Raw genomic sequence first — 25,597 nt, 5'->3', positions numbered from 1 at the left:
CATGTGGATTTGGATATTTACATCAAAGCATTTTTACTTTTCTTCTCTCAAGTTTCATTAATCTTAATTTTCTTATATTTGAAGTTTTTACTTGAGGTGTAAGAGTGTGATCTCAGAATGATAGTTACAAAACACAAAGCCAGACGACAATATAACAGGCATTTATTAATATCCAGTATATACAATCGCTATCTGAAACATTGCTGGTTGTTAGTTATATTCTATTTTAATGCCAATATGCACATGTATATACAAGACAAGTTATTATAGATAGTAAAACTCTGGTGATTCAGCTCCATATTACAAATAGCGTGTTGTCGAATAACTAATTGTACTTGATTGAGAAATTACCATATATAAGATAGTATTTTCTCAGTGCCGAAATATTGAAGAGTGTATTTCATCTTAGGAGTTACTATAAATAGTATGCCTTGCGTTGCGTAACTTAGTAAAATGTAATTCAGTTGCTTAGAAATGTCATACTGTTTTCTTGCCTTTCATGCGAAATATCAATCACAAACTGTGAAAAGGAATCGTACAGCTACCCTGGCATCACGAATGCTCTATAAAAAAGATCATGCATTCTTTTGTTGCTGTATAAAGAAAGATAAACTAATAATTAAACTGTCATTACCATGGCAACTTCAAAAATGTCCTTATCAAATTGTGGAAACCCAAAGATATGTGAAAAACACTAACAGAGTATTTTCTATTGAGCATTCCTTTCTACTATATTATGTTTGCAAGCATTCCTTTATTTCTTATATATGTTTAAATTTTAGCTGAAATTTATAATTTATAATTATGTTTCATCCTGCAATAAATATTAATAAAAATCGTCAGTCTAAAATTCAGCGAATTAAAGGAAAGTGATAGCAAGCATCCTCCGCAGCTAATAAAAGGGAAATTCACATGTATAAACAACAAACTGATGTATCTTTTATTTTACTCTTGGTTTATATAGCTAAAATGTCTATGTAAAATGTTTGTAAATACAAAATAAAATTCTCTAACGCTAATTACCCACTTTAGAGTCCTCGAATTTATTCAAGGCTTAACACAGGAGAAACATGACCTGGCATACGCATGACTTTACCCACATACATAATTTTCAAAGCATTTTGTCTTTTAAGTGTTTTGATGTATATAATTTGAATCGCTTTTGCCATGTTTTATAAATGTATTTACATTTGTAAATGCCGTTTGTTGAACAGAGAACTGGACAGACTGTCGCCGAGATCGGAGTCCTTTGGGCAATCTGCTGACATTTCATTCTTATTGATAATAATATCATCATATTTTTTTTCCATGTCGCCATTTTGTAACATTAGTTATGAAAGAAATTTAGACGGGTTATTGATTATCATTGTTTTATCTGTTTTAGATACAGAAATACTCTATTTATAAGAATACTTATGACATTTTAACTCGATCATTTCTTGGCTATATATGTACATTACGACGATATTAAAACAGAAAAATGTCTAACAAGAAAGGAACATATCCACATAGTAAAATTTCGATCATATATTAACTAACCACTGCCGTAGCCATACAGGGAGACACATAACAGAAAATTGTCTATACTTGAACCAAAATGTAGTTATTCTAAATTCAGTATACAAATTCAGTATACGAGTATAATGTCCAGTGTGGAGTTTTTAACCCTTAGCCTGCTAAATTTCTAAAACGGACTGGTCCATCATTCATTTGGCAATAGCATTTATTATTCGAAGGTGTGTTCACTGAAAATTTACTGACTGAATAGCGAACAGTGCAGACTAGGATGTGCAGGCTGATCTTGGTCTGCACTGGTCACAAAGGCAGAAACACTTGCCGCCAGCAGGCTAAAGGCTAATGTCTTCATTTGATTTATTCTGTTAAGGATCTAAAATGAAAGTTTTATTCCATAATTGTGATAACAAGGTAGGGAATTAATGTTATTTCACTGTGTTTATCGGAATGTTTTTCGTGTCAGCTATGTTCGTGAGTATTATCAAAGCAAGTTTTCATTCAATTTCAATTTAAGTTGTTACATAACCAGTTTCATGAGTTTTTACATAGTTTTATAGTGATTAATTCGTCAAAATTGCCGTGTAAAAAGTAGCAGAAGACACAGAAACAAAGTAGGAAAATTAAAATGAATTATATAGGCACCTTCTGACTAGGTATGTTCGTTTTTTCAAGGCCACAAGTGCGTGCGAAAGGATGATAGTTCTTTCAGATATACTTTTAAGTTCACAGAAGATAATTATGCAGGTTGCATTTAAAAGGGGACATCAAATATCAATTTTGACACATTGGCATAAATCATGAATTGAATCTAGCGAATTTTCCGCTCTTACAAATGCTACGAAATTGAAATAGAAGTTTTCAAGAGAAGGCTTTTGCTGAGCTTGCAGTTAGCTCGGCATAGTCTTCAAAATGACTGTTCGGTGTATCTGTTTTAGTTCATCAGTGCATAAGTACGTCCGTCCGTGCGTCCGAACTTTCTCGGATACTTATCTGAATGAGAAAGAGTGTAGCTCATAACCACAGAGTCAGTGCCACACGTTTCACTTGCGCGGTTCAAGTTCATTTCTCATTGTGTCCGAGCTGTAAGTTTGACATGCATCGAACAACTTTATTTTGTTTTACAGAAGTATTTGCTTTAATGAGACGGTATGTCGCGTGCAACACCCAGTTCATTGCCATGTAAGACAATATCAGAATTTGGGGTTAAAGGTCTTCGCATCGGTTGTCTGGGCTGTAATTTAAACATGCACAGAACAATCATTATTATTGGCAGAAATGTTTGCTTATTTGAGGTGTGACCTTGGCGCTTGTTGTAAAGGTCAAGGTCACACTTTGGGTCAGTCTTATCCAGACTGTAACACTGACATACATGGAGTAATTCTTTTTAACTGGCTGAGAGAGCGGAGTGTCAACAAATATCGGGTTCAGAATATAACTGTACAAATGATGGTCTTTGTTATTTATGGAATTCATAAAAAGTACATTTAATCTATGTGAATAGCAACATACATCGCATTTTGAAAAAAAGTAAAAAGTTTGTTCGAAGGCAAGTTAAAATTAAAAGTGTTCTAAAAGTGTCATTTTTACATGTATTTTGTCGCGTGTTTTGATCATTCTAATCTATTTTCCTTCTCAATATGAGATTAGTTTAGATGTTTTCTGCTCAATCTGCCAACAGATGCACACTTCATGCAGGATGAATTGAATAAACTAAGTCACTAGGTCACAAACTTTGTGGTAAATGTTACTGTGCATTTGATCAACGATGCCTAACTCAACTGCAAAAGCCAGCAAAATGCGTGTGGTATATGACACTATTTATGTTATATAATGGGAAACATTACGAGATGCCAGCGAAGATTTACACAAGATTGAAGCAAAGATGTATAATTAGAGCAAAGACAATAACCTTAAGTGCATGAATCGAAAACAAATTTTGTTTCTTAACGTAAAGACGACCATTAAATTTAGAACTTTAAGATGCCTTCCATTTCATAACGTTCATTTTAGGTTTAATGTAAAAGGGAACTACCAACTGGTAAACCGGCAACACAGTTTAAAATGTTCATCATATTTTCTTTTACCGCTAGATTAAAACTGTTTCAATGCAGATTCCGTAAAATTCAGAATTCTATTCAGTCACATAATGCAGCTTTCAAAAGTGCTAGTATCAATTCAATATTCGTGTTGTTACTGCTATTTCATAGCCTTACTGACTTGGGGAGAAAAGCAATGTTCGTTCCAAATTGTAAATCTAATATTTATAAAAATCAAGTGTCCCCTGGCGTTGTCTGGCTAATTTATTTATCATATAACAAATAGAAATAATACACTAGGGAAAGTTATAGTTTTGTAATAAATGAAAAAAGAAAGAAAAAATTGACAAATTGCTAAACATAGTTTCGACGTTAAACAAACCGTCTTGGTATATGTTACTTTATAGCTTTAAAATTTTGATATAAATGAAAATGAAAGTTAATTTTGTAACAAAATTGAATAGCTGAAATTGAAATAATTACGTATTCTGAATTTGAACGCTCCACTTTGAATTTTACACGTTACACTTTGCATTCGATTTCTTTTTGAAAGTAAAATAGTAATATTCCCTAGATATAAATTGCCAACAGTTATAGTCTTGAAGATTTACATACTGTATTTTCAAATAAATACAAATAAGTCGACCAAATACAACAACACAACTGTTTAGTACAGGGATTTTAGAACTTGTTTTTCTCAAACGCATTAAGTAAATAGTTAGCTATAAACCTTTTATTTTCTAGCAACGCTTTTGAAATGTGCGGAAATAAAATGAAAACACGCGGAAATTTACAGATTAGAAAGTAAATAGCAGCTATTGGCCACATGTATGATTTTACACAAGATGAATGATTTAAAGAAAGCACAAGCAGTAGGTTTGAAGATTTTTATCTGAACTAAGAATACAATTTGTAACGTCAGAGATATTTTATTGCTTTTTGGTTTCTTTTACGGGGAAAATTATACCTTTATTGTACAGAGTGTATGTTTATCAAATAGCTAAACATTGGTTTAAGCAAGTGGTGCATGGTTCAATGTTCATTTAGGCATAAGGAGGAATATTACATACGTTGTTTAGGGCTACCCATCCAAGTATATGTGCATCAACATTAAGCTAGAATGTCACAGTGCTTTTATGGATTCAGACAGCTCTACTTTAATGTTCGTTACACGTTTAAGGGATTTCTTTTTCTTTTATAATTATGTCAATGTGGATTTTAAAACGAATTATTGAAATTAGGAGAATACAAATAAAGGCAGTTTGTAAAAACAAGACTAAATGACTTTTGGAAAATTAATGGAATTAAGTACTTATGAGGTTACCACGTTTTAAAAGTATTGTCGCATTGGCAATGTGTTAATACGTCCTTTTAACTGTTTACAAGGACTGGTGTTGTATCTGAAACTATTCAACAACTTTGTGAGCAAAGAAATACTCTTTCACGCAAAATAAGTTTCCTAAACCTTTCTCTTGGTATATTCCAGAGGGACCATTTAAATGCGTAATCACAAGTGAATATGGGGAAGAATTGGCGTAGACGGAATAGATTGAAAGTCTGATAAATTACTATGGCACACCATTTGGAAGGTCGAGTGGACTTGACAGCCATTGAAAGATCTAGACTTCTAGGATCTTTGTCAGCAGGATCGCTTGGACAACTTGGTTCAGTGACATTTTCAGCAGCAGACTCAAGTTTGAGCCAGCTGTCAGCATCAGGGTCTGACCTTCCAAGATCGGCATCGCCTTCTTCGCTGCAACAGTATGCCGGTAGATTTTTACCGTCTACTGGTCTTCCACCAACAGGTAAATGTTTAAACATGCGGTCTCTTCAAGAAGAAGAGACCATTCAGTTTAATTTTTCAGATTTCTTATTTTGATAATTATATTGATGGATGTAGTTATTCTGTTCGAGATTACATATTTGTCCATCTTTCAGTTGGACAGTACCATTAATTGTAAAAAGGGGTTGATAGCAAAAAAATGGTGACTGAACGGCGAACAGTGCAGATCTTGATCAGACAGCATGGATGTGCAGGCTGATCATGATCTACACTGGCCGCAAAGGCAGAATCAGTCATGTCCAGCATGATAAGGGTTAATTTTTACTCTAAGAAAAACTGACGTCCGCATTAAAAGAGCCTCAACGTCTACCTCGGATAAAGAATAATCCAGCAGATGGTGACACATCATTTCTGATAAACCACATGTAGAAATTCGCTATTTAGATGCTATTATATTACATAACCTGCTTGGTCATGTACTTCGATACGAATATATCTCATCAGAATATGCAATGAACTGAAAATTTACAGTGATCAACAGGACTGCCTGTCTGCTGACATCTTGTACAGCGTATAACAATAATGATAAAAGTAATGATAATAATGGTGATGATATTGATAGTAATAGTAATGGTAAAAACTTTATATAATTAAGGTAACAATATATACAATAGCGTTTTGTAACTAGCTAACTAACTAGCTAACTAACTAACTGCTTTCCCCAAAGAAAATTTGGACTTTTTAAAGTTCTACTCTTCTGGAAGAAAACCACCGCGGTTTAGGGAAGTTAAATAGATGTTCACTGAATAGTTTATCGAGTCAGAAAATAGGTTTTTATAGAAGAATTGTACACCCGTCCAGTCAGTAAAAAGATATCTTAAATTAGTATTCTATCACATTTTCATTCATAGAGTAAAACATATTGTATGAACATGCGTCAAAGTCGATTAGCAATGTTTTAAACAGATAAAAGCGAAAATTATGACATATAAAAACTTATTTTTTTTAAATAAGAACGTATATAATTATATTGACAGTTTTTAGCAGAGAAACGCTAGTTGAAGAAAATATTACAAAATGACAATACATATTTAGGAGAAAAAATGCCCCGAGAAACGATTTTAAAAAAGGTAGTACTTATGAGGTATTGAAATTTTAAATCATAAGGCATAGTAAAACTCTATAAACAACAAAATCAACAAAAAGAACGTGTGGACAGCTCTTCCAGAAAGAGAAAATGATTGATAGAATATAAATGTGTTTAAAAGTTGGTGTATCAACATTTATATTTTTCAAATAAAAAAACCGTCTGACTAAACGTGTTCTCGAATTCCAGTGTATGATCTTATCTATGATGGGTTCAGAAAAGACAGTGACCTCAATTCGTTTCATTACTATGGAATTAATTTAAAACAGATACGTACCAGTTCATGGACAATTGACAACAAGCATGCCTGTTCAGAAGGCGGCACCACTAAAGTACTAAAACTTATCTAGGCTGTTTTAGACCTACTCTGCAAAATATATGTCTCTTCTATGCCTACCAATCAGCTTCAAATAATTGTTATTGGTTCATAATTTGAAACACACTTTTCTCTTTGAGGACCTTCGAATAACACCATTATTTTCTTATCCTCGAACGCGGTATTTCCTTAAAATAACAGTTAACTTGTACTCCGTCAGAGTTATACTAAAACGTAGAATAAAGTAGTATCTTTGTATAAACAGTTAAGGCATCGTCGATAATGCTTGCTAGGATATTATACAGAGAATGGATTTTATTTTGCTTTTCTATATCATTTACTTTTGTTTCAACGATTTGGACAATGTTTCTGCAGTTTTTATTTTATTTTATTTTATTGAATATTCAGCTGTTAGTGAGCTTTTTTTGATATAATTTATTTCAGTGATAGAAAATGAAATAAAACATAGAAAAAATGAGCTACTTAGGAAAGGTCGCGTCATCTTAAAGTAATTGTTTCATTCTTACCAAAACGACTGTCTTTAACATAAACATAAGTGCACAAGTTGAATGACATCTATATGAACACTTTCCCTAAGCTAGCTTGCACCTTCTGCAAGATGTTGCAGTTTGATAACACTTCACTCTCAAGCTGTTGCTGTTTACATTTTCGGCACTTGAATAATTGTTCGTTTGTAACCATACATTTCATTATTACATGTTTTTAAAACTGATGATTTTTGCGCGTTTTATTTTTGAACATTAGTTTAATACCATTTTTAAAATCGTGTTACTGTGAATTTTCTTCTTACTAAGCGTAATATATATATATATATATATATATATATATATATATATATATATATATATATATATATATATATATTAACATCTGAACATGAATATTCATGTTCAGTTTGTAGATATATCGCTATGTAGGATGAAATGAATGTAAGAAATCTTTAATGTTAAGTTATATATAATTACACACACATTAATTAATTTCTTCATAAATATGACATGCCATATATTAAATGTCAGATCTTAGAAGAAAGTTTAGTTGTTTATCTAAAAATTGTCCTATACACCAACTGGCACAGAATTTTTAACGAAAGAGAAAATGGTGGGAACGGAGAAAGTTCTTTGAAAAATATAAATGCACCTTTATTGTACAGTAACAAATAAAAAGATAAGGGAAGATTTCCAAGAAGCACAGAACACCCTGAAAAGACAGAAGAACGTTATTACTTTTATTACTTATTTTTAAGTTGACCAAGGCTTTAATGGTAGAACCATTACTCTCAAATGAAGTTCTGACCACTTATAAATTATGACAATTTTAATACCAAGCTTAGTACAATTGTTACAAGTATAGTACTAGCTGCCTCATCATTTTGTTATTTTATTTCCAATTTTAGAGAGCTTGGTGATTTGTTGTGCCCCTCTGCTAATAAATTAGTTAGAATTTTCTTGTCTTGTGATAAAATTTACTTATATCTAAACTTAACTAAAATCAGACTGTGTGTTTCTTACACATATTTCATTTCTGAATGGTTATGTGATATTTTGTGGTGCGCATATAAGAGACATAAACTATTAAACTGTCATTTTAAAGAAAAAGTAGGCGATGATCACTTCGGATTATGCATTTTCCATTTCAATGGTTGTCCTTGGATACGGATTTGTTCTCTTACTGATTCTAAGAGCATTCTCATTCATGTTAGGGGAAGTTGACCGAGAACCGGTGAAAAGTGGTAAAAAATCCAGGAACTCTCCTAAGGTACGCAATTAAAATACTTTTGAGAACTAATATCATTGCTTTTATACATTTTCATTTTCTTTCGTTTGTAAATTACTTCATTTCTTCGGAAATAACACTCAAATGACACTTCAAAGTAAATAAAATAAACCAATTTAAATGTTCCCCCGCAACAAAATGGAGACTGTTTGAGAAATGCATATGGTGATATGAACTTCCGGTACTTGACAAAGGTTGACACCGATAGATTGACAGTTATCAAATAGATTCTTCAAACAAGATTTTGACCTAATCTCTACGTCAGGCAATTACTGAAGGGTGTTAGTGCCCTAGAGTAGTAAGGACTTTAGATATGAGGCAGTGTTGTTACGACTATTTCGAAGTGAACATGTAACTGTGATAATGAAAATGGCAGTTACGTTTTATCATAATTTAAAAGTATTATTTTTATATCTTTTTTCCCGGAGCCATGCACGCTACAGGGTATTCGTTTTGTGGGGTGTTTTTATGAACTAATGCAATTTTAATGTTTTCCCGCATTATTCATAAGGCGGTTTTGATTTCTGTAGATAAAATTTGCTATCGTTCCAATCAATTATTAATATAAGAACAACATAGGTGCACTATTTTCATCAATTTTCAATAAATTATAATAAGATTTCTTGACATAAGCCGTAAGGACATTTGCATTAATGCGTTATATTTTGTGTGGCTAAAACTTTCAAAATCATTTTCTTTTAACGCAAATAATTTTTCATGAGAATAAGGTTTAAATCAAGATGAAACGCTGCCGAAATAACGAAGTAACTCTAGATGAAATAGCCATTACGTTAACTGACTTAAGTAAATTGTGTTCTCTTTTTAACGTCACAGCCCGTTATGTACAAGTCGTTTCAGAGAATAAAGTACGACCGGCAAACATTTCTCCTTTCACTGAAAGCGAAACACAACCTACCGAAGAGTTTAGTTTTCCCCAAAGACTGTAGTTGTCAAGTGCGAATTAATACTTTCACACAAAGCACCATGGAACTTGGCAATATAAATCGATGAAAGATCAATTCAGGGGAATATGGCCCACCCGCGACGCAAAAACAATTGTAATGAAAAGCATCGCCGCTACAATATTTGCGCCAAATAGAACTTTGATTATTTTTTCATATTACTTAACCACTGAGAAGTAAAAATTCCATATATTTTTTGATGTTTTATAAATAGGTCGTAACCAGCTACGAAAGTTACACTAATACTGGGTAGGGGATAGTAGATAACTGCAACATTTAACCAAAACATTGACTTTGTTTACATAAAAATGAAATGCAAAGAAATAACATTTTTCAAATTTTATCGCATTTCTTCGGCAAATCATTTCCTTTGGCAATACGTGCATAACATGATATATAAATCACTTGAAATCTGACATACAAACAAATCAAATATATAATGCAAAAATAAAACATTACAAATGTAATAACACGAATATTATAAATTATAAGACGTCTTAAACAATTAAATTACGCATTTTGAATTTTTAGGCATGTTTAAAAACCTAACTGTTGTATGCACGAGATTTGTCATCATTACAATCATTTTAATCGCTCTGACACATGTCTTTGATAATATTTTCTAACATCTTTGCAAACATTTTTATTTTTCCCTGGATCATATCTTGTATAAGTTTTGACAATTTTCTGTAAGTTATGTTTTAATTGCAAACATTTTCCCATCCATATAAACAAATAACACTGATATCCAAGAGGAAACGTTACATTTTCGTACGATAGTATCACGAGGTCATTTTCTCCAAAACAAATTTTACTTCACATACTAAAGCCTATTTGTTAAACTTTATTTCAAATATTTGATATCCTACGGTTATTAGACATTTGGCAAGTAGGAAAGTACATATTGTGGAAGGTCATAGGCAGAACAGGTGATTTGAAACCGGTATAATTGAACCACAGCATACTGTAAATCTGAAGCTAAATTAATTTTAAAACCTTCCATTTTAAAACTGTTCCTGAATTATTTCTTTGTTTTATGATAAAAGTTTTCCTTAAAACACAAGATTATGACAATTACAGGTAAACTTTCGGTGGGTGTACTCTATTTTTACATATTAGGTAATTCTAATTTCCATTTATATCACACAATATCACTGGTCAAATATTCATGTGTGTGTTCAAGGATATAGAAAATAATCCATTGGATACTCTTCTGCAATTTGTTATGTAAATTTTATCAATGTTTTGACGAAAACTATACCACACTAACGTTGGACTTAAATAAATTTGTTGTCATAGCATGTACATTGCTTATCTTCAGTTTATACTAAATTCATTTCAATTCGATTATGAAACAAATTCTGCAAATTATGTTAATCACACTCGACACCTCATTTCATATGGTATCCATCGCCACGAAGATACAGAGAGAGACTCCACTTTCCCTTTTAAATTCTGAGAGGCAAGCAATGGAGCTACCAGTATAATTTTTCATGTGTTTGGTATGATACAGCCAAAATGTGTATCCAGGACCTCCCGCACCCGAAATGGACGCTCAACGATCGGCTGTTGAGAGGATTTGCTTATCACATAAATATCAGCCAAAATTGTATTATGAGATCGTTGTGAGAAATAGCATAAGTCAATATTTAATTAAGAATAAGTCACTTAGAGATGCCATATAATCTTACACACAATTTTATTAACTAGTATATAAAACGTTTTAGGCGAAGAAATACCATGATGTTTAAGAATACTATGAATAAATACATGTTCTGCTGTGTTCTGATCGTATTTTAGAACAGTTTAAACAGTTTATTAAACAGTATTTATATTTATAGAGTCCCATCATAACATACAAACAGTAGAATTATTACATAACATTCCAAGAGGCCCATTGCTAAATGTTTAATAAATGAATGGAAAAGATTACATGTAGATATAATTTATTATGTAGTTCACATAGCAATGTGTGACATATGAATACACAATGCATAATAATGTGTATCATTCTGTCGTGTTCATTAAAATAAACGAACGTTTACAAGTGTTTTAGAGATATTTTATGTGTATTTCAGTTTCTAGCATTATGCACATACAGTTCTATCGAATTTGTGAAAATATAAAGATAAATGTGTAGCATTTATACAAATATTTTAACGTTTTACACTATATATTGTATACAATATGCTTTTGACAGTTTCTTGGGGGCATTGCTGCAGAGACCAAGCCTGTAAACAATTCCTTTCGCACAGAGAATGTTACAGAGCTGTAGTTTTTATATGAACAAGAAACTGACAATTTTCTTTGCAATATCAGCCCACCCATTGACATGTAGAATGCACGAGTTGGCGTTTTCTAGCAGTAAAATAAACATGTTTTGTTTGTTGTGCACACATTCACACACGTATTACATGTAAAATAAACATTGGTTAGAGATAATGCATCTTTAGCTATATGTAATGATTCATCCCTTACTGAACAATTATAACGTTTACACGTAAAATGCATGTTGTATTTAGATGATACTATATATCATTAGCTTTGCTTTGTATATTGAAAAATGAAATATGTCTTTCAGATATTCTTCTTTATATGTTCCTAGTCGAAAAATTAGCAAAAGTTCTATTTAATAATTCGTACAGATTTTTCTTCGTTTAAATATTATAATGGCTTACTTGAATAGAAGCCAACTAAAACAAATTAACGACTCAATAGAAAAAAACAATATTGCTCTTTTGATGAAGAGGTAGTCATAAAAAGAAAATTGACCTAAATATATTCGTCTCCCAATACTAATTCAATTACATAAAATTAACATTAAAATGCTAAATGATACCGGAAATTACATAGCGATTTCCTCGTCTTTGATCATGTGTATTAGAATTTATTATATGTCCTTCCATTTGGCTAAGAAACATGGCATTATAGCATAATATATGACGAACGGTGATATTAACAAAACTACCTAAGAAGATTATAGACAAATATTTAGATGTTAAAAATGTAATTCTAATAGAAACCAGAAAATACTTAAAACACAGAATAGCGAAACTGAAAAGATAGGTCCTGGTGATTCAAAAAAACTGCCAACCTTTCAGCAAATCTTCGTTAAATTAAATTCGAAATATCGACAGTTTGTGAAAAAAAGGTTTTTAACAAAATGTTATGTTTCAGTCTATATTTACTAAGAAATAAGATACATAAGAAGATCCTTTGGAAGGATAGAACGCAACTTTTTTAGTAAAAATATTCATTTTGTGTTAAAAAGTATAACTTGGAAACGTGTTGATTGGATATTTTTGTTTCAAAGCATGTTACACTTTTTGCTTCAATATTAAAAAGTTTTTTTTCACTTCAGAAATCTATGTTCAGTGTCAGTAACGAATAAAATATATTTTACATACAACTTGCTCTCTCTTTTGATGCAGCCGCAGAAAGTGCATAAAACCAGACTGTATCCAGCTCATTTTGAGGAAGTATGTGACAGTTCACTGAAGTCTTTGAGGATAAAATCTATTTCAGTCTTTACAATGTTGTTATTTATATAATATTGTGCATGAAGCTTTGTCTTGCCATGGCCTTCCCAATTTGAGTACCATCATCAAGAGTTACAAGAACATTATGTGTGTTAAATGTCAATAAATTTAGTAAGCATTCCATTTATAACACGCGGATTTAACGTTTTCTCCATGCTAGCAGTTGAAAATATTGCTGTCTTAATTTGACCCAAAATATGCCCGGTCATATTTCATATTTATAAGTATTTAAAAGTTGGTCATAATTTAAACTACAAAAGCATACCTAATGCACTATTATATTTGTCATTGTTATCAGTAAAGCAGTATTTCCCGGTTTCTCGGCGCTCCTCCTTCCACTGAGCATATAATTTGGCACATGTAAATGCTATAAAATGTATATTTTTATTCTAAGGAATTTACAGGGAGGTACTTTCTATCTAGAATTTTTTTTGCCTTTACACTTATTATTGAGAAATATATGTTATGCTTTACTTATTCCACAAAACATGTTAAAATGTTGTACTTTATGATTACGATATTTTTTTGCCTGAAAGTAATAAATTCATTTTTGATTGACAAAAACGTCTGGCCCGTCAAAAACGGAAAAGATGGTTTATTCTGTAATTCCCTACGGGAAACTTAGACATTCGAATTAAATAGCGAATGCAAATCTGTGCGTTGATATTATTTGACTGACAAACCGGATTTGAACTTACTGGAGCAAAAAACCACAAAAGTGAAAGCGTAGGATCTTCAAGTAAGTTGGCCAGTCAACTTAAACGGCCCTAGAAATTTTGTCATGTGCACCTTATTTATAATATGAAAACACGCGCTGACATTTTATTCACATATTTTAAAATAAATAAATTAGTTTCAGAGCAAACTGATCAGTATTCAAAGCACAGCAAATTTTCACGCAGAAAAAAATATACAAAAGTTATATATATGTTACAAGAAATAAGGCGTTTATTCTTTATTTTTAGTTCCCTTGATTAATTCTCATCAAATTATTTTTGTTATAGAGCAAACACATTAATGTTAAAATAGAACGTATAAGAAATACAAGATTCATTTGCGCCGTGCCATGAGAAAACCAACATAGTGGGTATGCGACCAGCATGGATCCAGACCAGCCTGCGCATCCGCGCAGTCTGGTCAGGCTCCATGCTGTTCGCTTTTAAAGCCTATTGGAATTGGAGAAACTGTTAGCGAACAGCATGGATCCTGACCAGACTGCGCGGATGCGCAGGCTGGTCTGGATCCATGCTGGTCGCATACCCATATGTTGGTTTTCCCATGGCATGGCTCATTTTATCAGTAGAATAGGATCACTGTAGCCAAACTGTTGTTTTGGTGAAAAACAGATCATGTTTTTTTCTAATTGTTCTTTTCTTCTTTTTTTTTAAATTTCTACCACTACCATTTGTATATGGTACAGAAGAAAGCATTTATTTTTAAGGCTTATTTTATATTATGACATTAAAAGTTTGGTTTCAAAGTTAATAAAAACTGTTGACTGCATAGAAATTTCTTCAAATGCATAAAAGTTAATTAATATGATATGCAAAATGCATATTAATTGAGAATAACAGATCTAATTCTATATATATGTTGCTTTTATATATGAAATTCCGACTTAAAATTTATACAATATCAATTAATGTAATTTTTAATTATAAACTATTAATTATTTTAACATAACTTTGAATGCGACTGCTTATACATACAATAAAGAAATAAGTTTATGTACAAATATTTCAATTCGTTTATTTACAGATTGACATGAGTCCCACAATGCGTGGGCAGCATCAGCAATATATATATATACATTTATAATATAAACTACATAAGTATGCATGCAAAAAACTAATTTAAATACAGTAATAAATTGGAAAACGACTACCTTTCAGTATGTGTGAAAAAGAGGAATAAAAAAGAGAAAAATATTTTATTGGTAATGTGATATTTAAAGAGATTTGTATTTTCTAAATTATATATAATGTACAATACTTGGATTAACGAGATTTGTCATTCGGAATCAAAAAATAAATATGATGTCTTGTAGAATGCTATAACATTTCTAGGCAGAACAGAATGTAGAAAATTAAAGTCTTTAAGACTAATACTCAATTAATATTCATCTTCGAAGATAGCAATTAATTATACAGTTTTCAAATGTGTGTACAATATTAATATTTTGCAGGTCAATGAAGTATAGTAATCAGAACATACAGGCCGTACCAAGGCACTATACATTTCCGATATTGATATAAATATACATAGAAAATTAAAGTTCTGTCAGATATGGAGCACATTTGTACGAAAATTGATTAGACCTGCTTCAGGCCATACTAAAATAGTTGCATGAGATTTGGAAAGAGCATTACAAAACGACCGAATACCAACAGTCTTATAATTTAACAACACAAAAAAGTATTAAGTAAATGACTATTTTTGATGATGCCGAATATCAGCAGTCTTGTAATTTTACAACACAAAAAGTATAAAGTAAATTACTATTTTTGATGATGCCAGTTATGATCTAAAATGGTTCATAATCCTTTTACAAATTATACTTAGACTTTTCAGTACTTTAAAATTGCTAGATGTGATTAAGTTAATAAACTTGAACATACTTGGTCTTGTTCTTGTATGTCTATCAATATATCACAGAAGCGACTTATAGTTCAAAATCGTCTGGTTTATAATCTGGCTAATATCAGAATTACTTTAATAAATAACAATATATAATGAATGAATAGTAATTGACTATTTTTAAGCACAATCCGCTTTAAAAACGTATTACGTGTTATGAAGTATGGTCTACAGGGATTAATCACATTAGGCGTCATGTCATAGAAGTGTGCGGTAAGTCATTTATTATGCGAAAATTAGGATATATTTCATAATTAAATTACAGTTTGCAAGAGGAAACTTGCACATTATTATCAATTAGAAAGTTTTTTTTTTTTGTTTAATATCATGATTTAATAAATGTGTATTAAGAAATGAAAGCATCATTACAATATATGTGCATATGTTATTATACCTGAATTTTATTTAATAGCGGTTTCAAGTATATCAAACAAAATAATGCGGACATAACACGGTGTTATTTGTATATTAATATGATATTATATTATAGAATAATAATTTATTTAAATCATTTTTTTTTGTAAAATATCTTGAAAATTGTCAGCGCTGTTTAAAATTTTGTTAAAGCGAATTTTTCAGTCTAAATGCAGTTGGTTCAGAAATAACTACATGCATTTTGAAAATGGTTCCGCTAACACATGTTAGTTTTCTTTTCTAAGTGTTGATATTTCAGTGCTTTTTATTATATGACGTAGATGCGTTTCGAAAAAGTAGCAACATAACAAAAATTTTTGTTTGTCTTATCCCCAACAACAAATTTCACAGGTTTCACTGGTTTCATATCAACATCTGACACTCACCTGCTAAGTGGTCCATAAATAAAAATTGAGACAAATAAATTGCCATCAAAAACTAAACATCCAAAATCCAATCTCCTTTTTATTTAAAATAGAATATACACACTGCATATACATTACCGCAGTTACTAACATAAAATAATGTCGCAAAAAAAGACACAAAAAAATATGTGGATAAGAATAAAAACCATTTCTTTTGCGTAAAATACACTTCTATCTCAATATTCTAAGGTGCTGACAGATATTACATAGCATCTAGCAGTTCCACACGCGATACAATATATTCCGTTCCAGTTTATAACAAAAGACGCATTCTTCCTACACAGCCATTTTGAATGATCGCTTGCCCTACTTTTTATAATTTCTAAAATCCAAGTAACGCATCCACATTTATTTATAGCGCGATATTAAGTTTATCGAAGTCGCTACAAAATCTTCGCTACACCCATAATCCTTTTGGTGTACACAACTCTATACTGGATTTTATAGCACAAATGTGTAATCTACAACATAAACGAGGTCAACCATTATGCCCTATGTACTATTTATTAACTACGTCAGCAAGATAGCGCTGATGTGGTTTACTGGGGACCATCTCAAAAGAATATATTTTAATATAAAGATAAGTATTTCTAAATTAGCTGTAAACGGGAAAAAGATTTGCCAAGAAGGAATATTTAATAACATTGTGCACGGAGAAATGTTTAATTTATTTGATAATACACATGGTTGAAATATGCTTTTAATAGAAAAACTGAAAAGTAAATTGTATATTTTATATAATTCTTTGTATTAGCATTCAGCCATTGAATATGACTACGGCGGGCTTTGGCAGTGCAAGGAAAATAATATTTATGTACTTGTATTAATTTATTACTGATTTCTAATGAGACCTGACTTTTAATCGTGTTTTTCTCGTGCAATATTACCATTAAGAATGAAGTATATCCCATTAATAACTTTCAGACCTTCGTTTATTGCAGTAATATTATCAGGAGTTGGGAATACACATCCTGCATTAAATTACGGCACCGTTGTATTGCCTTATCTTGGGGACGACGAATCTTGCATTTAATTAGGGCAGATTGGATGTTTCCGACATATCATGCTATGCCCTGTACCAAATTTTCTTCAACAGTGCATTATTCTACATGTCATTTTGTTACGCGTATATTTAAATACAATTTAAATGCCATTAGATATGTCGATTATAGAATTAAATATATCCAATAATGTAAAGAAATTGGTCATTTCTAGAAGCTAATTAGAATAGATAAGATGTTTGGCCGTTCCTATTGATGCTTTAATACAACTTTTCTCTGCAAATAAAAATTGATAAAGAATACAACAGTATTTTAAAATCATCAAGAGAAAAAATACAATTGTTAAAAAAACTTAATAATTATGTATATTTTGTTTCTGTGAATTTTCATAAATGAAGCAAGGAAATAACATTTATGTTTTTGAGGGATAATAAAGATGCCAGCAGCTAACGCGTGATTACTAACTGTTTTCACATATTTTTACTTGTATATCGGTTGATTTAATTTATACTAATTTATTCTATCTCGATGGTGAGGAAATCATGTACATTGTACAAGTCACGTTCGGGTCTGCTTCTAGGAAACAGTGTCATACGAGGAGTTGCGGTTCACGGGAGTGGGTCGAAGGCATGCCCTCTGACACCTCTGTCGATGACGGTCGGATGAAAATATGCTATAAGAGGGGGAAAACATTATCGCCTAAACTTATTCCATTCAGTCGAGCATATCCATGTTGAAAGCACTCGAGTAAAATTGAGTTCAAATATCATGTTTGTGAGACAACTGCAGTTTTTAAATGAATATGCAAAATAAAATCGGACATGTTTTATGTGCAAAGGTTCAGTTTTAATTGCATAACTAAACGATGGACGCCATATAAAAAATCGACAGAAGAAAGTTACGATTGCTTGTGAAATGCTAAATCCAACATTTGCTGTCTGGAAAAGAAATTGCATACTATATAAAGATTTCTTCTGAATGATCGCAGAACAAAACTTACATATGCTAAATGTACAAAAATAGCGAGAAGGCTTTAAAGTATCATTTTAAAAAGTCTAGATGCGAATGTCATACAAAACATTTCAGTTTGTGTCCTTGTCAGTTAGGACATTTTTTGAGAAAAATATAGCCAATTTATGACATGGCATATTTGCTGCCTAAGACTCTTTTAATAAAGCTAATTAAAACATACCTGTTGCGGCTATTCCCGGGGCAGCCAATGATGTCTTTTGTCCGTAATTTCCTCATTCTGTTCTAATAATTGTTATTACATTCTTGCAGGTACCAATTACGCTATGATGGCAAGTTACCTCGCGAGTACAGGACATGTACCGGATGCTCTCAAACATCTGATACCGGATATGCAGCAATATTGGTCTGCAGCACATCAGGATAGTAAGTAACTACTTTCTATGATGCATTCATTTTGTGTTCTCAACTGTTATCAGGGCGCTGGTACTGATACAGGACATCAAGTTCTATTTAAAAAAAAACAACATTTTATTCAATCAAATGTAGAGTAATTTGGCAAAAAAAAAAAGAAGATTTTTTTTTTCCTGTTCTACTTTGATGTGAATGATACTTTTCCTAGATCATTACAGAAAAAAAAGGCAATACCAAATAATGGCATAAAAATAGATATAGAAAAAGATACCTTTAACATGCGATGAAGGAAAAATAGAGACAAGTGTTGTAAATTCAAATCAGTTAAATATTGCTTGAATATCATAGCAGCATAAAAGAAAAATGAGGTTGTTACAATATGATTAAAACTTGGGAATGAAGTAGATTAGTAGAGCCGTGCCATGGGAAAACCAACATAGTGGGTGTGCGACCAGCATGGATCCAGACCAGCATGCGCATCCGCGCAGTCTGGTCAGGATCCATACTGTTTGCTAATAGTTTCTCCAATTCCAATAGGCTTTAAAAGCGAACAGCATGGAGCCTGACCAGACTGCGCGGATGCGCAGGCTGGTCTGGATCCATGCTGGTCGCATACCCACTATGTTGGTTTTCTCATGGCGCGGCTCAGTAGTTTTTTGAAACGTATTTCGCAGCATTCAGGATACGTGTATAAGATTTTCGACTAAAGTGTCTGCCTAACATTTTTCCTTGATGGAAACGGAAATTTAAAAAGCAAATTCGTTGCGAAGACTTTAATTATTTAATTTACTAGCAATTCATAAAATAATAACACATCGCCATGGTAACTAAGATATGAGCCGCGCCATGGGAAAACCAACATAGTGGCTTTGCGACCAGCATGGATCCAGACCAGCCTGATCCGCGCAGTCTGGTCAGGATCCATGCTGTTCGCTAACAGTTTCTCTAATTGCAATAGGCTTTGAAAGCGAACAGCATGGATAGGCCTACTGACCAGACTGCGCGGATGCGCAGGCTGGTCTGGACCCATGCTGGTCGCAAAACCACAATGTTGGTTTTCCCATGGCGCGGCTCGATATGTTATTTGCGGAAGAAGAACCAAATATACTTTCAAATACTATGGGTTTTTACGCTTAGCAATCACAAATTTCATGTAAGTGTGGTAAAAGGATTTTCCTTGGTAAAATGTTTCATTTGTTAATACAGTATAGCAGTAGCAGGGTGAAATATTCTTTCCTTATGAATTATCTCAGGAACATTGCTTATTAATCTGAAGTAAAGTATTATGGATTACACATTATGTGTTTCAAAAGGTCAGTGTGACTAGCCGTGTATGTTGTTGTAATCTGGTGTAAGAAAGTATTTTTCTTTGGCATTAGTATTCATGCGTTCTGTGAATTTTCGTTTTAATGTAGCAAAATTTGTCCTGAAAAACTATAATATTGATAACATGTATAAAATGTGTTGCACAAAGTAATCAATTACCTGTATATTATGTTAATAAACATGTGTTCATACGCCAGAAAAGAATCCCTGTGTTTAGGGTTAATCGCCCGACCTAAAAATTCAGCCCCGACCCTAACGTTTTTTATCTTCATTTTTAAGTGAAAAATTAGGAATAGTTCGAAAACATTTATTAAATTTTCTCATTAAATGTATGAGTTAAGCTAGATTCATATTTATGACAACTTCTCTATAATAAGAAAAGAAAGAAAAAAAGCCTTCTAACCTATCCTACTGTTAGGTCAGTGACACTTAACACAGGTTTTTTTTTCTGACCTAATCGTTCTGTAATTGATCCGAGGTCTGTCGTATTTGGACGGAGGTCTCTGGCTAAACTCGTTTTCTTGATACTATGAAAGCTACTTGATTGACCCATTTTTCTATTTAAATGTACCCATACCAACAAACTATCGACACCACTAACGCTGAAATATTTCGGCACGAAGAGTACCTCGTATGTCACATCACCAAAGATACTGGAAGCAGAAATTAAAACCTAATTGAAGTACAAGAAGTTTTAAAATCTTATTTCAATATAATTGGTGGAAACGAATATTTGTGTTTTAAATTATTAAAGAAGAGCTGCTCATTTTAGTTTCCCTCGAATTTTTGTATGATTTCTCATTTTGGTTTGTTTTATTTTATCATACTTTATACTGGTACATAATAGATACGAAATAAATCAATAACATCAATAAATATTTGAGCCGTGCCATGAGAAAATCAACATAGTGGCTTTGCGACCAGCATAGATCCAGACCAGCCTGCGCATCCGCGCAGTCTGGTCAGGATCCATGCTGTTCGCTTTCAAAGCCTATTGCAATTAGAGAAACTGTTAGCGAACAGCATGGATCCTGACCAGACTGCGCGGATGCGCAGGCTGGTCTGGATCCATGCTGGTCGCAAAGCCACTATGTTGGTTTTCCCATGGCACGGCTCATTTAAGATACATAAATAGTTAAATGATTGCTTGTCGGTAAAAATACGAAACTGATTTTGCTGTGATTGTGATTTTTGAGGTTATGTTATTATATATATATGAAACTACAGAAAAAATACAGGAAGTCAGGTCATATTTATATCCTAACTACCTTAATTGTGTCACTTCCTTTCACACTTGTGTTATTGAATGAAACAGAATTTTCTTTAATGACCTAATGCCATTTTTATCAATATACTGTATCATTGTCATGTATGACTAGCTGGGTTTTTTTTTAATGTTTTTGTTGTTTTTGTTGTTTTCGTTTTTTTTTTTTTTTGGTGTGTGAGGGTTGGGGGAGGAGGGGTGGGGGGGGGGTAATTTTGTAAAGCAGATACTAAAATTGCAATGAATACATTATTAATATTCAGAAGTTATACGCTGAAGTTTATGAACTAGCCGGTACTGCACATCGAATGGAAATATCACATATTTGTAACAACGGAAAATTATTTACGGTGCGGCTGGAATATCATAAAATCATAATGAATTATAGGCTTAATTATGTAAATGAACATGGCAATATTTCATCTTTTATATTGTAACAAAATATGTTAACCCATAAATCCCATCATCCGCCATGAATAATTCACGTGGCATATACATACGTGTATTTTCAGCTGTCGAAAGCATGTAAACGAATACTTACATACACAAATGAGCAATAATATGAAACATGTATAACATACACGACTTTACCTGTAAATTTCTATTTGTTTTTTTTCTGTGTTTATACGCATTAATGATATTGGAAATTTCATTTGACCAACAAAGTTAGATTATGAATACAATGATATAGCAAAATAGCATACCCCCAACTCGGGCAGAAACGATAACACCAGGTTTTGTATAAGCCAGCCGAGTTTTATTGTTCATCCAGTTTGGGATATTAATTTTCCTGAAGTGACGCTATTGACAGTTTGAGAAGACATAAAATTGATTTAATCTGTCACGTGACTATACTGCTATAACAAATGACAAAGTTGGAATAATTTTTGTATCAAGAGGCCTTAGATGTGTTGCGAGACACGAACTTGTGTTATAAATCGTCACAAATGACGGCCACCAATAGAAACGTGGACATGTTTATTTGATTTCCTGCTATCCTTCTTTTCATGTATTTTTTTCTTAAAAAATATGTTATGATAGCTTTGATGTTTGACGTGAGCATTGGTATTCCAAGTAGATATTTCTTTTTCTTATAAAGTTTTATGCGTTTTTGTCAATGAGGTTTATGAAACCACTATTTTGTACAAAACATATACTAAATAGTGACATGTTTTGAATAATGAAATTGAAATATCTACCGGACTCAGTATAATATACAGTTTCACACAATCTTAAAGTTGAGAATTATTGTTTATTTTACTACCTGTTCACCGATCATTCGTATATTGTTTTCGTGTTTACACACGGTAAGCCAATGAAAATGCATAAATAAATTTCAGTTTCACATGTTAAACTTTTTTCCATAAATACATTTGGAGTCATGGCATTTTGAGTTAATGTTCAGGAACGTTAATTGTTACAGTATGTGTCAAATAAAGTTCTCAAATTTCTTAACGGAAAGGCAAAATACAGTGTCGAATGTGAAAGACAGGTGCATATAATGTTAACATTAACCACACCAAATACAGTTGTGTATAGAATATACTTACTCTATCAATATTTAGAAAACAGGATGCAAAACGACAATAATAATGATTTCTTGTATTTCTCTGAAATTCAATTTTCAGTATTAGCATTATTGGCCAATATAGTTCACAATAACGGTACATTTCGTCCATTGAAACGCGCATATATATATTACTGATCTTATCCAAAGGGAATAGATTTAAATAGGCATAAATAAAAGAGTCGTGATGCAGGTAGTTGAAATAATTATATCATCAAATCAGGTTGTAGTTACAAAATACTGGAAATAACTTGTATTCAGGGTCAAATAAACTAATTTACAAAACTGGAAACAAATAAGTAATCAGGAGATGTTACCTCGTACAAATTTTTGTTTCGGCTTTGAGGAACTTGTTGTTTTTTAATCAGCACCTGAAAATGTATATGTACACTGTGTTATGTTCATAGTTAGACATAAAAATAAACCAAAGAGTATTTTTCCATAATAAGACATAGAAATCAACCTTTCTTCGAACTAGTAACTGTTATTGTTAATATATTTACACATATAGTTAAGTCCAAAATTAGACATAGAAATAAACCTTTTTTTAATTAGTAACTTTGATTGTTAACGTATACACAATTAGTTATGTTCATAATTAGATATAGAAATAAACCTTTTTTGGAGTTAGTAACTGTTATTGTTAATGTATACACTATTAGCTATGTCCATGGTTAGACATGGGAATAAACGTAAATACAGTAAATTATGTTTTCGAATTAGAAACTGTTAACGTTAATGGGTTATTTGTGTATACATGTAGTTTACTATGCAGTTATTAAAGTTATTAAATCATTTAGTCAGTTTTAAATATATTCGGCCGTACCGAATTAAAATTTAATCGAATTAGGCAGATTTCAGTATACGCGCATGATATTTTCGGCCCATCAGAAAATGCACGATTTATCTGCATGTTTTTTGAGGCTGTGCTCATGTGTTGAAGGCAACTTGTGGCTACTCACGACATTTACTTGGCAACATGTATTAACCACACTGTTTATCTTGTTTTCAGGCAATTACTTGGCAACATGTATTAACCATACTGTTTATCTTGTTTTCAGGCTACGCACGATATTTACTAGGCAACATGTATTAACCATACTGTTTGTCTTGTTTTCAGGTTACGCACGATATTTACTAGGCAACATGTATTAACCATACTGTTTGTCTTGTTTTCAGGCTACGCACGATATTTACTAGGCAACATGTATTAACCATACTGTTTATCTTGTTTTCAGGCTACGCACGATATTTACTAGGCAACATGTATTACCCTTACTTACCATATTTACCGGCTACGGAGTCCTTGGCCCTATTTGCTCAAAACTCGAACGTGGCTCAGATGGAAGCTGCAATACAGGCACAAGCAGTCCAGCATAGAATCTACGACCTACAGAAAGGTAAATGTACAATGTGTCTTAAGATTTTCATGAAAATCATGTATATCATGTTTTTATTTGGAATCATTCCCGGGCTTGAAATGCATCTAATAGAGTTTTTTTTACTGGGTCATGTCGTTATGGTACGAGCCCTGGGAGAACAATAATAATTGCTAGATTTCTATGTATCAGTCATGAATATATCTATTTTGAAAAATACCTCTTCCCGATATGAACGCTACTGGGTGATGCAGTGAACAACTTTGATATTTTCATTTAGCATGTAAGGTTTGATATGGAATGGATACTTGACAATTATAACTGATAAAAGAGATCAAACCGATGTTAGATAGTTTTAAAGACTTACGTACAAAACATGTTATTTGTCTTTCTTTTCAAATTGGTCCTTCCAAATCATTGTTTTTGCGTACTTTATAATGATACACTGCAAAAATTCGTATATTTACAAAACAGCATGTGTTATCCAAATGTTTAGCTTATGCCGTTTTGCTAGTGACATCGATCATTTGACTAGTTTATTATTTTCCCCGTATCTGATATTTTCAAATCTAGCAATAAATCAAAATGGTGAAAAAATGATTGCAAGAAACCCTATAATTTCTAAGTTGTTTTCATAGCGGTTTTTGCCCAGAAGTCACATTGAAAAAGAGGATTGGGTTTTAATCTTCGTTAAAAAGGAAATAAAAAAAATTGAAGTACATTCCCTGGAAGAATTAAGCACACTCATGACAACAAGCTAACCAAGTCTTAAAATATGACAGATAAAGAATAATTATGAAAAATATGTGTTTTTGCTCTGTCAGGCTTAAAATATTGTGCATTTTTGAATGAAGCAGGTGTTCTGTTTCGTTTATAAGGGGATTAAAATCATTTCTACTTTGTACAGCAGCAAGGAAGAAAGATTTGAGTCTGTTAAAACCGATTACAATGCAATAGCAGGGAAGAATTGCCCTAACATTGGACTAACAACCATATAAAATGACAGACATGCATGTACATTTTAATTAAACATCCCCATTATCCTACCTACTAAACTGTAAAAATATTACATGTACAAGGCGTTTCCGTTTCTAAAATGTCACTAA

General features: G+C 32.1%; 1 protein-coding gene across 11 annotated transcripts in view; it reads left to right on the top strand.

The window, feature by feature from the left end:
- Positions 1-25,597, top strand: part of LOC123561998 (uncharacterized) — a 94,730-nt gene that overhangs the window by 31,398 nt on the left and 37,735 nt on the right. For all 11 annotated transcript variants that reach the window (XM_053531045.1, XM_053531053.1, XM_053531025.1 and 8 more), the window contains 3 exons: positions 5,038-5,356; positions 18,854-18,967; positions 24,351-24,512. In XM_053531045.1, the coding sequence (XP_053387020.1) occupies positions 5,122-5,356; positions 18,854-18,967; positions 24,351-24,512 (511 nt within the window). In that variant the 5' untranslated portion in view covers positions 5,038-5,121. The remainder of the gene's footprint in view (positions 1-5,037; positions 5,357-18,853; positions 18,968-24,350; positions 24,513-25,597) is intronic.

Source organism: Mercenaria mercenaria, chromosome 2 (assembly GCF_021730395.1).
Source record: "Mercenaria mercenaria strain notata chromosome 2, MADL_Memer_1, whole genome shotgun sequence".
Taxonomy (NCBI): Eukaryota; Metazoa; Mollusca; class Bivalvia; order Venerida; family Veneridae; genus Mercenaria; species Mercenaria mercenaria.
Note: the sequence above shows the minus strand (reverse complement) of the source record. Positions and strands in the feature narration are given on the sequence as shown.